The 14,257-nt window shown below is 49.1% G+C and overlaps 1 protein-coding gene and 1 long non-coding RNA gene across 2 annotated transcripts; both read right to left on the bottom strand.

The window, feature by feature from the left end:
• Positions 1 to 1,461: 1,461 nt before the first annotated feature.
• Positions 1,462 to 7,964, bottom strand: LOC109748578 (uncharacterized). The gene is made up of 2 exons (XR_012189575.1): positions 7,312 to 7,964; positions 1,462 to 1,754 (listed from the first exon to the last, which is right to left on the bottom strand). It is a non-coding gene; the product is annotated as an uncharacterized lncRNA (long non-coding RNA).
• A 4,652-nt stretch (positions 7,965 to 12,616) lies between these two features.
• Positions 12,617 to 13,639, bottom strand: LOC109777640 (uncharacterized). Its single transcript, XM_020336242.3, has one exon. It carries the CDS (start codon positions 13,637 to 13,639, stop codon positions 12,617 to 12,619), a length of 1,023 nt encoding a protein of 340 aa, XP_020191831.3.
• Positions 13,640 to 14,257: the final 618 nt, after the last annotated feature.

The raw sequence follows: 14,257 nt of genomic DNA, 5'->3' as shown, positions 1-14,257 counted from the left end.
TACCGTTGAAAAGCTATGGATTAGGCGCAACTTCTCCATGTTGAACACTTTTCGAGATTCCTCATGGTTTAAGAGCAGTTTCAAAAATGGTGCGGCCCACGACGAGTGGCAGCAAGCGTTTTTTCACGTTTTTTTAAACCGCTCGTCGGAATAAAGCAAATGATACACCGTTGGAAAGATATCGTCGAGGCGCATCTTTTTCATATCTATTATTTTCTCTAATTCGTTACGGTTTAAGAGCAATTTCAAATTTACTAAATCGTGGAATTCTGCTTTTCAAATTTTTCAAATTTTCGGTACTGTTTTCGCTCCAGTTTTCTATCCGTTTGTCAAAATGATGTGTGCGATACGCCGGTAAAAAGCTATGGACGAGGCGCAACTTTCATATGTGGTAATGTTTTTGAGATTTCTTACGGTTTTAAGTTAATTTTATAAATCGTGCGGCGGACGACGAGTGGCAGCGGTGGTTTTTCTTGAAATTTTCACATATCGCTGGTCGAAATGATTCAAATTATACGCCGTGGAAAGATATCGACGAGGCACAACTTTTTCATGTAGAACACTTGCGCTAATTCCTTATGGTTTTAGAGCAGTTTTGATTCTACCGAAAAGCGGACACTCTGTTTTTCGCGAGACCAAAATCGTCGTGTGTACTTCGTCGGACAGAAGGACGCACTGCTTCAAACGGAAAACTGCACTGCAGCAGACAGTCAAGTGAACTTCATGATTTCTTTTTGTCGGACATAAACTTTCTCGCACAAGTTTTTGTTGTCTTTTTTTCAACTTTTTTTCGAACGAGAGTGGACCACAACACTTCCGAAAGTGAACCGTAACACTACCCAAAGTGAACCTCATGAGTTCTTGTTGTCTTTTTTTTCATACTTATTAATTTTTTACACGCGTTGACCAAGCGAGTGGACCTTTCATCGGACAAAAGAATGCACTACTTCAAACGGAAAACCGCACTGCAGCAAGCAGTCAAGTGAACTTCATGATTTCTTTTTGTCGGACATAAATTTTCTCGCACAAGTTTTTGTTGTCTTTTTTGGAACTTCTTTTTGAACGAGTGGACCACAACACTTCCAAAAGTGAACCGTAACACTACCCAAAGTAAACGTCATGAGTTCTTGTTGTCTTTTTTTCATACTTATTAATTTTTTACACGCGTTGACCAAGCGAGTGGACCTTTCATCGGACAGAAGAACGCACTGCTTCAAACGGAAAACCGCACTGCAGTAAAGACAAGGCCAAGTGAACCGCAACACGATCGAAAAGCAAACCACATTATTCACCAAGTGAATCATGGAGAAGTTAAGTGAGCTTCAGAGCCACATCTATTTGATATAAGATATAGTGAGCTGCACCGCTTCCTTTTTGCAATGAAAAAGTAAACTACACTTCGTTTCTTCCTTATTAAATGTAATGAGCCACAAGACTCCTCGAAGTGGGCTGCATCCATCATTTTTTTCTCTTGAAAGTAACCCATTTTTTAATGCTTTTTGAAATGAACTTCTCAACAAATATTTTTTACACAAAATACATCATATCCCAACCAGATACATTCGATAGAAACACAAAAAACCACAACCAGCAGACTAAACTGCAAGCCCGCTTTGCTCCGAGCAGCACGCCGCACACACTGCACATGAGGAGTCAACTGCACTGCAGTCATGCGGCCGGTGAACCTCACGATGTGGACCGGCTAACTGCATGATGCATCGGGTGAGAGCTCGCCGACAGACGACCCGTGAAATCTGAAAAAGCAACAAAAATAATCTGAAATGCCAAAAGGTGAAACTGAGCGGGCATCCAACTAAGTGCACCACTTTCTTTTTCCTGCAAAAATCAAGTAAACTGATCATCAAGAGCGAACACAACAGCAGACTGCATTTGCACTTTGAGTTTCTTCAGAAAAAAACACCAAAACAATGGTAAATCTCATTTGCACCGGGTGGAACTGTTCATTGGCTGGGAAGGAGCTGCTCGTTAGGTGGGAATGAGCTGCATTGGCACACCGACTGGACCACATGTCGCGGGGGTTGAACAGCCAAGACCGTTGGTGGCATCGGCTGTGGCAGCCGGATCCACTGCTGGCGCCTCGCTGGGGCTCGTGGCGGCCGGATCCGGCGTTGGGCGCAACGGGGCAGGCCGAGGCCGGGCAGGGCTGTGCTGCACGGGACAGCGGCCAACGGTGGAGGAAGGTTGGGGTCGCGGTGCCGCTGGCCGCTAGCTGTCCGTCTGGAGGTGGAGGGGATTGAGGGTCGTGGGTGGGGAGGCCAGGTAGGGACGGCGGCCATGGGAAGCAAGGTAGGCGCTGGAGGATCTGCATGCCCGCCGGACAATGGAGGAGCTGCACGCCCGCCGGTGACACCGCACAACTACGGGTGGGGCGGGAGGTGGAGGAACACGACTCCGTAAGCAAGGTACAGGGCAGGTTGTCACCACCGGTGACTCGGTGAGTCGTGGCCTGACGGGGGCGCACGTGTGGGTGGACTGCTGTGCAGCGGTTTGTGCACTGCACGCGGGGTTTGGAGGCTGTTGTACTAGAAATGCTTCTGAAGATCAACAATCATGGGACGGGATGTGCACGGCGAACTGCACTGCGTCGCCTTCCATACTGCATGCTGTTGGTGGCCGGGACCTCGCCGGAATATGAGGAAAGGGGGTCGACAGAGGTTGGGGATCCAGCCGGCCGGCGGCACTGGAGGCAACGGGCATGCGGGATCCAGATCCATCAGAAGTGGGAGGACCGGAGGGAGACTGTTATGATCCCGCTGGGGTTCTTCCTCTCTTACAGATACAGAATCCGGAAACAAGAGGAAACTCGAAGAAGAAAATACAAGGAAAAAGTGTTCTGTTGCTCGACGTCTCTCTCCTCTGTTCTTCCACTTACTTATCTTCCCCCTATCTCGTTGCTTCTCCGCGCTGGGCACCTTGCTGGGCTCGCCAGGCCCTGTCCAGCTGGCGATTGCGTCGGGAGGCCTTGGGCCGCCGTCCTGGGCTGGGCCACCACATAACATTCCCCACTCCTTGCGGCGCGGCTTGACCCCAAGCCGGCAAAGCAGGGAATCGGCGATGTAGCAGATATGCCTCCTCCCAGGAATCATGATCTGCAGAGCGGCCTGACCAACGTACCTTGAGGCGAGGTGTGAGCTTGCCGCCTCGCTGAATGAGTCTTGTTTTCACCACTGCTGCTGGTTGAAGAAGACATAGCGACCGCGGAGTCGTCACACTGATATCTGACTCTACAGTGGCCTTGGGAGGTACTTGCTTCTTGAGCTGTGAGACGTGTATGACATTGTGAATCCTAGAGCTGGCTGGCAAGTCCAGTTTGTATGCAACTGCCCCAATACGGCTCAGCACGGTGTAAGGTCCATAGTACTTCAGAGCTAGCTTCTGATTACGACGAGCAGCAAGGGAATTTTGCAAGTATGGTTGGACTTTGAGGAAAACTCGGTCGCCTACCTGGAAGGAGCGCTCGCTCCGGCTTTTATCCACCTGTGCCTTCATGCGATGCTGAGCTCTTTGTAAGTGCTGCCGGAGAAGTTCAGTCATGGAGGCACGCTCATCGATCAGCTCCTGCAGATCGCCACTCGTGGCTGGTGTAGTGATACCAAACGGACAAGGTTGATAACCATACAAGGCTTCGAACGGGGTGATGCCGGCTGAAGTATGATAGGTGGTATTATACCAATGTTCTGCCAATGAGAGCCATTTTGCCAACTTGGCTGGCGCGTCATGCGTGGAGCAGCGCAGGAAGGCCTTCAAGCACTGGTTCAACCGTTCAGTCTGACCGTCAGTCTCCGGGTGTCGGGCCGAGCTCATATTCAGGATCGTGTCAGACAGTCTGAATAGTTCTTGCCAAAACAAACAGGTGAACACCGGGTCGCGGTCGGAGATAATGCGAGTAGGCATACCGTGCAGTCGGTAGACTTGATCGAAGAATACTTGAGCAACTTGCAGCGCCGTGTATGGGTGTTTTAGGGGCAGAAAATGTGCAAATTTTGTGAACTTGTCAATGACCACGAGGATGACTTGATAACCCTGTGAAGATGGCAAACCCTCAACGAAATCCCAACTGATCGTGTGCCAAGGGTGAGGAGGAATCTCATGTGGCTGAAGAAGGCCTGGCTTGCGGCAGTGCTCTGTCTTAGCCCGCTGGCAGGTGTCACAACTTTGCACAAAGGTAGTAACTGACTGCTTCAATTTTGGCCACGCAAATAACTTCTTCATGCGTTGGTACGTGGCCAATACCCCGGAGTGCCCGCCCAGCGCGCTGGCATGCAGGGACTGCAGTATGTGTTGTTGAGCCAGAAGATTGTGACCCACCCAAATACGGTTCTTGTAACGGATCACTCCATTATCCAGTGAGTAGCCTCGATCATTGGGTGTGGTCAGTGACAGCTCCTGTAGCAGTTTTTGATCAGCCGGATCCTCGGAATAGCTGTCCACCAGTGTCTCCAACCACGAGGGGATGGCCGCTGATATGGCCAGCAAGGGAACGTCGTGCTCGCGGCGCGACAGCGCATCAGCTGTAGCATTGGTGATCCCTTTCTTATACTGGATTGTATAATTGAGCCCCATAAGCTTAACAAATGCTTTATGCTGAATCCCTGTACTCAAACGTTGCTCTGTCAGGTGCAAGAGGGCCTGTTGATCCATACGAATGACAAAGTGTTGATGTTGTAAGTAGGGTCTCCACTTGTCTACTGCCATCAAGATTGCGAGACATTCCTTCTCATAAGTGCTGAGAGCCTTGTTCTTGTGAGAGAGAGCTTTGCTGAGGTAAGCTATGGGATGCCCTTGTTGCATTAGGACTGCACCCACCCCATCCTTGCAGGCATCTGTTTCCACGACAAAGGTTTGATTGAAATCAGGGACAGCCAAGACTGGTGCTTGAATCATGGCTGTTTTAAGCAGTTGGAACGCCTTGTCAGTGACCGGAGTCCATTGAAAGGTAACTCCCTTTTTGAATAAATCGGTCAGAGGCCTGCTGATTACCCCGTAGTGCTGAATAAACCTTCGATAATAGCCGGTAAGGCCCAAGAATCCCCGCAATGCGCGTACTGTGGTTGGCACAGGCCACTGCTTGACAGCTGCTACCTTTGTTTGATCGGTGGACACCCCTGCTGCACTGATTACATGACCAAGATATGCAATTTGAGGCTTGGCAAATTCACACTTGGACTGCTTAAGCACCATGTGGTTATCGCGCAGGAGCTGTAGAACTGACCTCAGCTTTGCAATGTGTCCTCGAAGTGTCTTGCTAAACACCAATATATCGTCCATGAACACGACAACTCCTTCCCGAAATGTCGGTGCTACAGCCGTATTCATTACCCCTTGAAATGTTGCGGGAGCTTCTGACAAGCCAAAGGGAACTACTAGGAACTCGTATAGCCCATGATGTGTCCGGAACGCTGTTTTGTATTCATCCCCTTCCGCCACCCGGACCTGATGATAACCCGCCAGCAAATCCAATTTGGTGAACCAAGCTGCCCCGGCCAGCTCGTCAAGCAGTTCTTCTACTATAGGCATTGGATGCTTATTTTTGATGGTTATGTTGTTTAGCTGCTAGTAGTCCACACAAAACCGCCACGATCCATCCTTCTTGCGAACAAGCAGAACGGGTGATGCAAAGGGACTGGAGCTTGGACGGATTATGCCTTTGCGCAACATCTCCTTGACCTGTCTCTCTATTTCATCTTTTTGTTGCGGGGTGTAGCGATAAGGGCGTACACTGACTGGTTGAGCACCCGGGATAAGGGGGATTTTATGATCAGCCAGACGGCGGGGTGGCAGGGTGGATGGCTCCGCGAACACATCCTTATATTCGTGCAGAACCGTGACCACCTCTGGAGGAAGTTGGTTAGGAGTTGGCACAGTATCAGCCACAGAGCATAATTCCTTCTCTTGGTGCACACGCTTGATCTGAACTGCATGCTGGATTGCCCCTCGGCGCAGCAGTCCTTTCAATTTCCTTACCGAGACGGGTTTAAGAGGCTGATTTCTGTCTTGAATGCCTCGCAAGGAGATGTGGCGCCCTTCGTGAGTGAACTTCATCCACTTCTTGTGCCAATGAACCCACATAGGGCTGTGTTACTCGAGCCAATCTGCACCAATGATGATATCATAACAGCCGAGGGAAAGCACTTTCATGTCTTGGCAGAAGGTATGGCCTTGAGTCCACCAGGTGAGCTGGTTCACCGTTTGGGAGCTCATCAGTGTCCCTCCTCCTGCAATTACATATGAAGCTGGTTTTGTTTGTTGCACGGGAAGCTGTAACTCGTCCACTATCTTCGTATCCACAAACGAGCAATTGGCGCCAGAGTCCACCAAAATCAACACTTCTCGGCTGCCAATTCGACCATGGAGACGCATGGTGCGTCGCTTGACTGGCGGAGTCGAGCCACTGTCACCGGCCAAAAGCATTACCTCTTCATCCGAGCTGGAATCTGATAGATGCTGAGGATCAGGAGGATCATCTAACTGCAACACCTCCAGTAATTCTTCCATGACATGAATGGGCACCTTATCAGGACATTTGTGGCCACGTGCCCATGGATCGCCACAAGTGAAAGCAGAGATTCTTCGACTTGCGGTAGGCACGCGGTGCTTCCAGCTTTTCAGACCACTTCCGCGAGTCCTCTGGAGCTGAAACCCCTTTGTTCTTTTCTGCTGCTGATGATTTGTTGTAAGAGCGCGAGCCATGCTTCATAGCTGACAGAGATTTGTCATGTTCCACCTCGACTTCCTGCGACAAGGCCAAGCAACTAGCAGTATCCACACTTTCAGGACGGTGTAAAACAATAGCAGAACGAATGTCGGGGCGGAGCCCGGCAATGTAACGCTCTACAAAGAGCACCTCATGTGTATGTGGATCAGCTAACAAAATCTGATGCCGAAGAGTGTCAAATTTGGTAGTGTAATCAGCTACAGACCCTATCTGACTCAATAACAACAATTGACGCATATAGAACTGATGCTTATCCTTGCCCCATTTTTCTGCTACTGCTGCACGCATTTCATCCCAATGCTGGAAGTGTTTGCGTTTTTGGGCCATTTTGAGCCAAAGTGCAGCGTTACCGATCACATTCAGAGAGGCGAATTTAACTTTCATATGGTCAGAGACCCCATAAATGTCAAAATACAGCTCGCAATTGTCGAGCCATACTTGATAGTCCTCCCCATCAAACTTGGGGAAGTCCATCTTCGGTGTACTACCGAAGGAGGAGCGACCCGACTGCACCTGTCAATGGTCGCCATGGGCAAACTCTGAATCGAACCCCGTACGGGTGTTTGGGAGCATACCATGAGCCGGAGGCAGTTGAGGGAATGGAGGATCCCCAAAAACTGGCCCCCGTGGAGTTGGGTGTACGCCGTGCCCTTGGGCCGTGCGCACTTCCACCGTATGAGGCGGCGCCGAAGGGGAGGCCGGACCTGGAGGTGTCGGGGGACGCGGTGTCACCGCCGAAGATGATTCCAGTGCACGGAGGCGCGTGGATGCGTCCTCGGCGTGGAGCTGCAGGAGTGACGCCGAGGTGTTGAGGGTGCGCGTCGTCTCGTCCATCGTACGCATCCAGGTCGTGATGCCCTTGAGCTGCTCTGCGATCTCATCGAGCTTGGTGATGGTTTCGGCGTTGTGCTGCTCGATTGACCCCATCGCCGCCGAGATCTGCGCCTGTACGACCGTGGGTGCTCGACGCTTGGGCGCCAGATCGACGCCCGGATCGGGCGTTCCTGCCAACGGATGGGGATTACGGCGGCGGAGCGAATCCACCACCAACCGCGATCGGACTGACGGATCGAGCCAGAACCGGGGAGGATCGATGACAACTGATACCAAATGTTATGATCCCGCTGGGGTTCTTCCTCTCTTACAGATACAGAATCCGGAAACAAGAGGAAACTCGAAGAAGAAAACAAGGAAAAAGTGTTCTGTTGCTCGACGTCTCTCTCCTCTGTTCTTCCACTTACTTATCTTCCCCCTATCTCGTTGCTTCTCCGCGCTGGACACCTTGCTGGGCTCGCCAGGCCCTGTCCAGCTGGCGATTGCGTCGGGAGGCCTTGGGCCGCCGTCCTGGGCTGGGCCACCACATAACAGAGACCCACGGGGATCGACGCCGGGCGCTTCGACGCCCGGTTGGAGGTGGCCATGTTCAAGGGGAGCAACAGTGCACTGCATGTGGCGACGGCCATGGGAGGACCCGGCGAGATCTCGCCGCCGTGGTGCTTGACGATGCAGGTAGGGAGCAGAGTGGTGGCCGTAGTGGTCGACTGCCGTGGGGAGCCAGCACCCGCTGCATCGATCTTTCCTCCCACCACCGGATCCCGGTCGGGCGATGTGGATCCAGGGTCAGGGGAGCTTTTGGCCAGGGCTGTCGGCCGGTCTGAGCTCGAGGAACTCGGCCCGCTCCATCACATCGAGGAGGGAGAGGGAAGCCCGCCTGTTCGCTGGCGCGGCACAGGGTGAGGCGTGTGGGGCGGGGCGGGTCGGGAGGAGGCTAGGAAGGAGGGAGAGGAGGCGCGGTGGGAGGTGGTGGTGCCGCAGGTGGCCAGTGGCCGCGCCGTCATGTGCCCCGCAAAGAGGATGAGGCGCGGGCAGCGGGGATGGTTGCGGCTCCACCCGGATCCATGGCGTAGTGGTGCGGCAGGCCAGGCTCCGCGGGGATCCATCGCTAGGGAGGGGGTTGGGCTGGGGGCGCAGGAGATCGGGAGGTGGGGTGGCCGCCGGCGCTATGGATGGAGGCAGGGGTGGGATTGGAATCGTGCGAGTTGGAGTCATGGGTGGGAGCAAGAAAGCGGGGTGGGCAGAGTTTTTTCCTCGTGCAGCGGTTAGCTTGTAGCTACGGAGTGGGTTGGACGTGTTGGCAGAATAAGACACGGTGTTAGCAGAATACGACTCTACAGGGCTGCTATCATAATAGACCCATTCTATATACTCCCTCCGTTCCTAAATATAAGTCTTTTTAAACATTCAAATGAACAACAACATACGGATGTATGTAGACATATTTTAGAGTATAGATTCACTCATTTTGCTCCGTATGTAGTCACTTGTTGGTATCTCTAGAAAGACTTATATTTAGAAACGGAGGAAGTATATATGCAGAATGTGTAGTATACATAATTGTTTTTTTGTCAAAATCATGTGTATTCAACTGAATACCCATGACTAAGCTGGGCCTATCCAATTAGATTGGACGCCGATAACTGCCACACATGTGGTGTATTGGGTGGTTGTGTCGCACGCCCTGTGTGGCACGAAGACGACCCTGCCTGCACGAGCACGTACGGGCGCGCGCAGCCACAGCCCGCACGTCCGGTGCAGCGCGATCGCCCCCGCACGAGCACGTCCGGGCGAGCGAGCGCGCGGCCCGCACGACCCGTCTCGGCCGTCGCCCCTCCCCGCCTGCGAGCCACACGCCCCGCGTGTCAGTAACCACGCGTCCTGCCGTGATTGCCATGGTCCGGACCTCTTCGGTTGCCATGTTGCCATGTTGCTGAACTGCAGTTGCCATGTTGCTGAACTACAGTTGTCATGGTTGCTCAACTGCAGTTGCCATCTTAGGTCACAGTGTCGGATGCCATTTTTGGGCAACTGCAGCTGTTGCCATGTATGGTCTGATCTACTACAGATATCATGATTTGAAAAACTTTAGGAGTTGCCACCTACTAACACTGGACAGTTGCCATGTAGCACTAAAAACATGGCAAAAAACATGTTTTGGTAAAAAGAGAGTTGCCATCTGCTTACAAGCGCGCTAGGGCAGTTGCCATGTACCCTGCAAAACACATGGCAACTGATAGTTTTTGGTGTGTGGGAGAGGAGACGGGCATGTGGGCCATGGTGGTATCTTTAGGAGTTGCCACCTACTAACACTAGACAGTTGCCATGTAGCGCTACAAAACATACTTGGCAACAATAACATGTTCGGGGTAAAAAGAGAGTTGCCATCTGCTCATGCTCACAAATAGGGCAGTTGCCATGTACCCTGCAAAACACATGGCAACTGATAGCTTTTGGTGTGTGGGAGAGGAGATGGGCATGTGGGCGATGGTGGTATCTTTAGGAGTTGCCACCTACTAACACTAGACAGTTGCCATGTAGCGCTACAAAACAGACGTGGTAACAATAACATGTTCGGGGTAAAAAGAGAGTTGCCATCTGCTCATGCTCACAAATAGGGCAGTTGCCATGTACCCTGCAAAACAAATGGCAACTGATAGCTTTTGGTGTGTGGGAGAGGAGACGGGCATGTGGGCGATGGTGGTATCTTTAGGAGTTGCCACCTACTAACACTAGACAGTTGCCATGTAGCGCTACAAAACAGACGTGGCAACAATAACATGTTCGGGGTAAAAAGAGAGTTGCCATCTGCTCATGCTCACAAATAGGGCAGTTGCCATGTACCATTCCAAAACATGGAAAATGACAGCTTGGGTGTGGGAGAGTGGGAGAATGGGCAGTCGTAGGAGATGGTGCGCGGCGTGCGGGCGCGACAGCAGTTTCATCGCACGCCCCGACTGACGAAACATTGACCGCGGAGAGAAACCGGCGTGCGGGCGAACTCCCTCACACCCACACACACGAGTTGTCCTACGTGGCACACAAAAACAGCCTTTCCATGCCGAGATTCGTGCAAAGGGCGCTGGACGACGATGGAGGCGTGTGGGTGAGTTGTCTAACGCCCACACGTGTGGACGTTAGTGTTTTCGATTAGATTTATATGAGCACATGCCGGAAATAACTCATCCACCCCCAACTTTTAGGTTTATGTTTTGGCTAATTAGGAGTGCTGCAAGAGACTCTTCGACACGGATATAGTATGTGAATCCGACTCTGGTTCGGTGTATGATTCAGCAAAATAAATTGGACACGACAAATATCCTACACAGATTCAGGGTTTCTAGTTTGGCAAAATAAATCAGAAGTGTTTCTGTGCTTTTTGGGCACATTAGAGTAAATATTCACATGGTTAGATTTGATTAGCAGAATTCTTTATTCTTTTGGGTGGCAGGGATAGTAGAAGACTAGGAGGGCTTAAACTTTCGGTGAGGGCACATATACAAATATAATATGGTTTTGTGGGAATTAACTTTTGCTCCAAAAAGGTAATTCTGATGCAGGTAACTATCTTTTGCAGGGATATTATCACTATAAATTAGCTTTGACGGGACAAGCTAATGGCCTAATGGTACATGGGCAGTTTAATTTCCTGGCTCACCTGGGTTTGTGGTTTAGGACCAGCTTGCTTGCACATTCCCATCTTTCATTTATTTAAGAGCCTCCACCAATTGTATTTTAGTGTAAACATGTTTTTCCACATATCAGTAATCTGTTAATGTTCATCTTTCAATTTAATTACATATTATCATTTTTATGGTGAAGATGGACAATTCATAAATTGTCGTGCCATAACAACTTCCATCCATCATATTGATCCAAAAAGATTTGTTGCCCATGATGAAAATAATAAAAATTATTCGTCAAAGCTCATATTTTTATCTGTTGGCTGTTGGTAAAGGTGTTTCACACTCTAGATCACATTTTTGTGTATTCATTCTCCATGTTAGTTACACATAACAAAATATTGCAACAAGTAACCTTGTTTAATATTTTTCAGGTCAGTATGGGTTTCGGGTAATGTAATGTATGACCTCATTTGTAGTATATGTCATGTGCGGTCTTGTTACATGAGGAAGTAGTTGAAAGCCAATAATTTATGTGAATTATACTTTACATTCATGAGTGAATAATATGTTGTTAATTATTGCATGGGTTTGGAGCTTCCCTTGCTTTGCTTCTAGTGTTTCTGGCTGGGTTGGGGCCAGTTGGTGGAGCTTGGTTTTGTGCTGGTTCTTTTGATGCAGGAGGAACAACCTTGTTGTCAACAGTGCTTCCAGTAGCTGAGAATGTAGTTGCTGGTTGTACATCTCCACCTCTCTTCTCTTTCACACACCTTGGAGAAGCTCCTCTATCTACTGCTTTTTTATAGTTTTCCCTAGGGCTAAACAATTGCAAATATGTCACAAATTGTAATGTATGCATGAACAGAAATGGATGTGAGAATTGCACATACCTTACTACACTTGCTTGTGTAGATGCTTCATGAGATGGTTCACTTGGTGGTCCCATTTCATGCTGGACTACATCAGGTATTGGCTGATCCTCATCCTCATCCTCATCTTGCATTTGTGCTATTGCTGGCTCATCTGCTGTTGGATGATCATCTGCATTTTGTGCACCCCAATGCTCTTCTTCTCCAAAAGCTGGATCAACAGATCATGTGCATCCCTTGGCTTGGTGTCCACATCTACCACACCTTTTGCACTTCTTCTTCCTTGGCCCAAGGCCCTTTCCTTCACTGCTTGCTCTAATCCTCTGTTTTCTTGGCCTGCCTAGTGCTTGCTTCTGAATAGGAGCACATAACTTGAATCCAGGATCTACAATGTCCCACTGCTGCTTGCCTTCCAAAGCTGGTAGGTTTTCAGCATAAGTGGCTCTGAACATCTCAACAGAGTAGTACTTATGGACATACTTATCAATTGCACTAGCATCACCCCTTAGAGAAGTGATGAAGAAAAGTGCATGGATGCATGGCTTACCAGTGACCTACCATTGCCTGCAACTGCAAGTCCATTTCTCCAGGTCCACAGGATACCTCCATTCTCTCTTCTCTCTGTCAGTTGCAGTTACCTCAGCCTCTGTTGGGCTTCTCCTAACAATGCTCATCTCCAAACCTTTAGTTTTCTCCATTAATGCCTTCATTACTGCTGGTATGATGTTGTGCCCAATGAAATGGTCAATGCGAATTCTTTTTCTTAGGTCAAACTTCTCCATAATGTACCGCCTGATCTTGTCAAGCAGGTCAACTAGGTGTAGGCCCTTGTATTTCTTGATTCTAGAGTTGAATGATTCAACTAGATTGTTATTTACATAGTCAACCTTGCTCAACTCAGTGAAATCAGCTCTAGCCCAAATTTTGGTGTGGTGCTCCTCAAGATACTCCTTCACTTTGAGCTTGCTTTTCAACTGGTTCAGATGATAATTGTGCTTTTTGATGCTGTAAGTTAGTGAGCAGGGCCACAGATTGTCATCATAAAATTTCCCTTTGAATTTCTTGCCAAAATGTTGAGACAAATGTCTCATGCACTCTCTGTGCTCAACTCCAGGATAAACATCATCAACAACACTCTCCAGTCCTTTGCAAGAATCAGTATGGATAACTAATCCTTCAGGATGTCCTATAACTTTCTTCAAATTATTGAAAAACCATGTCCAACTCTCAGTGGACTCCACTTCAAGAACACCATATGCAACAGGAAATAACCAATTGTGTGCATCTAGGGCACATGCTGCTACAAGTTGGCCCCTAAACCTACCATTCAATGCAGTTGCATCTACAGCCAAGTATGGCCTGCACCCCTCTAGAAACCCCTTCTGACAAGCTTTGAAACAGACAAAAACCCTTCTAAAACACTCTTTGTAGAATTTCTTTCCTGTTAACTTGTACTCCACTGTGTGATGATCAATGTCAACAACACTGCCTGGTGATGCCCTCTCTACTTCTGCTTTGAAAGCAAAAAGTAACTGAAAACTGTCACTGTACTTACCATATATCTTGTCAAGTACCATCTCCTTACCATAGTAGTGATGACCCACAAGTATAGGGGATCTATCGTAGTCCTTTCGATAAGTAAGAGTGTCGAACCCAACGAGGACCAACAGGAAATGATAAGCGGTTTTCAGCAAGGTATTCTCTGCAAGTACTGAAATTATCGGTAACAGATAGTTTTGTGATAAGGTAATTTGTAACGGGTAACAAGTAATGAAAGTAAATAAAGTGTAGCAAGGTGGCCCAATCCTTTTTGTAGCAAAGGATAAGCCTGGACAAGCTCTTATATAGAGAAAAGCGCTCCCGAGGACAGATGGGAATTATCGTCAAGCTAGTTTTCATCACGTTCATATGATTCGCGTTCGGTACTTTGATAATTTGGTATGTGGGTGGACCGGTGCTTGGGTGCTGTCCTTACTTGGACAAGCATCCCACTTATGATTAACCCTTATTGCAAGCATCCGCAACTACAAAAGAAGTATTAAGGTAAACCTAACCATAGCATGAAACATATGGTTCAAAATCAGCCCCTTACGAAGCAACGCATAAACTAGGGTTTAAGCTTCTGTCACTCTAGCAACCCATCATCTACTTATTACTTCCCAATGCCTTCCTCTAGGCCCAAATAATGGTGAAGT

This window comes from Aegilops tauschii, chromosome 7 (genome assembly GCF_002575655.3).
Source record: "Aegilops tauschii subsp. strangulata cultivar AL8/78 chromosome 7, Aet v6.0, whole genome shotgun sequence".
Lineage (NCBI taxonomy): Eukaryota > Viridiplantae > Streptophyta > Magnoliopsida > Poales > Poaceae > Aegilops > Aegilops tauschii.
The sequence above is the reverse complement of the archived record's forward strand: the minus strand, read 5'-3'. Positions and strand labels throughout refer to the sequence as shown.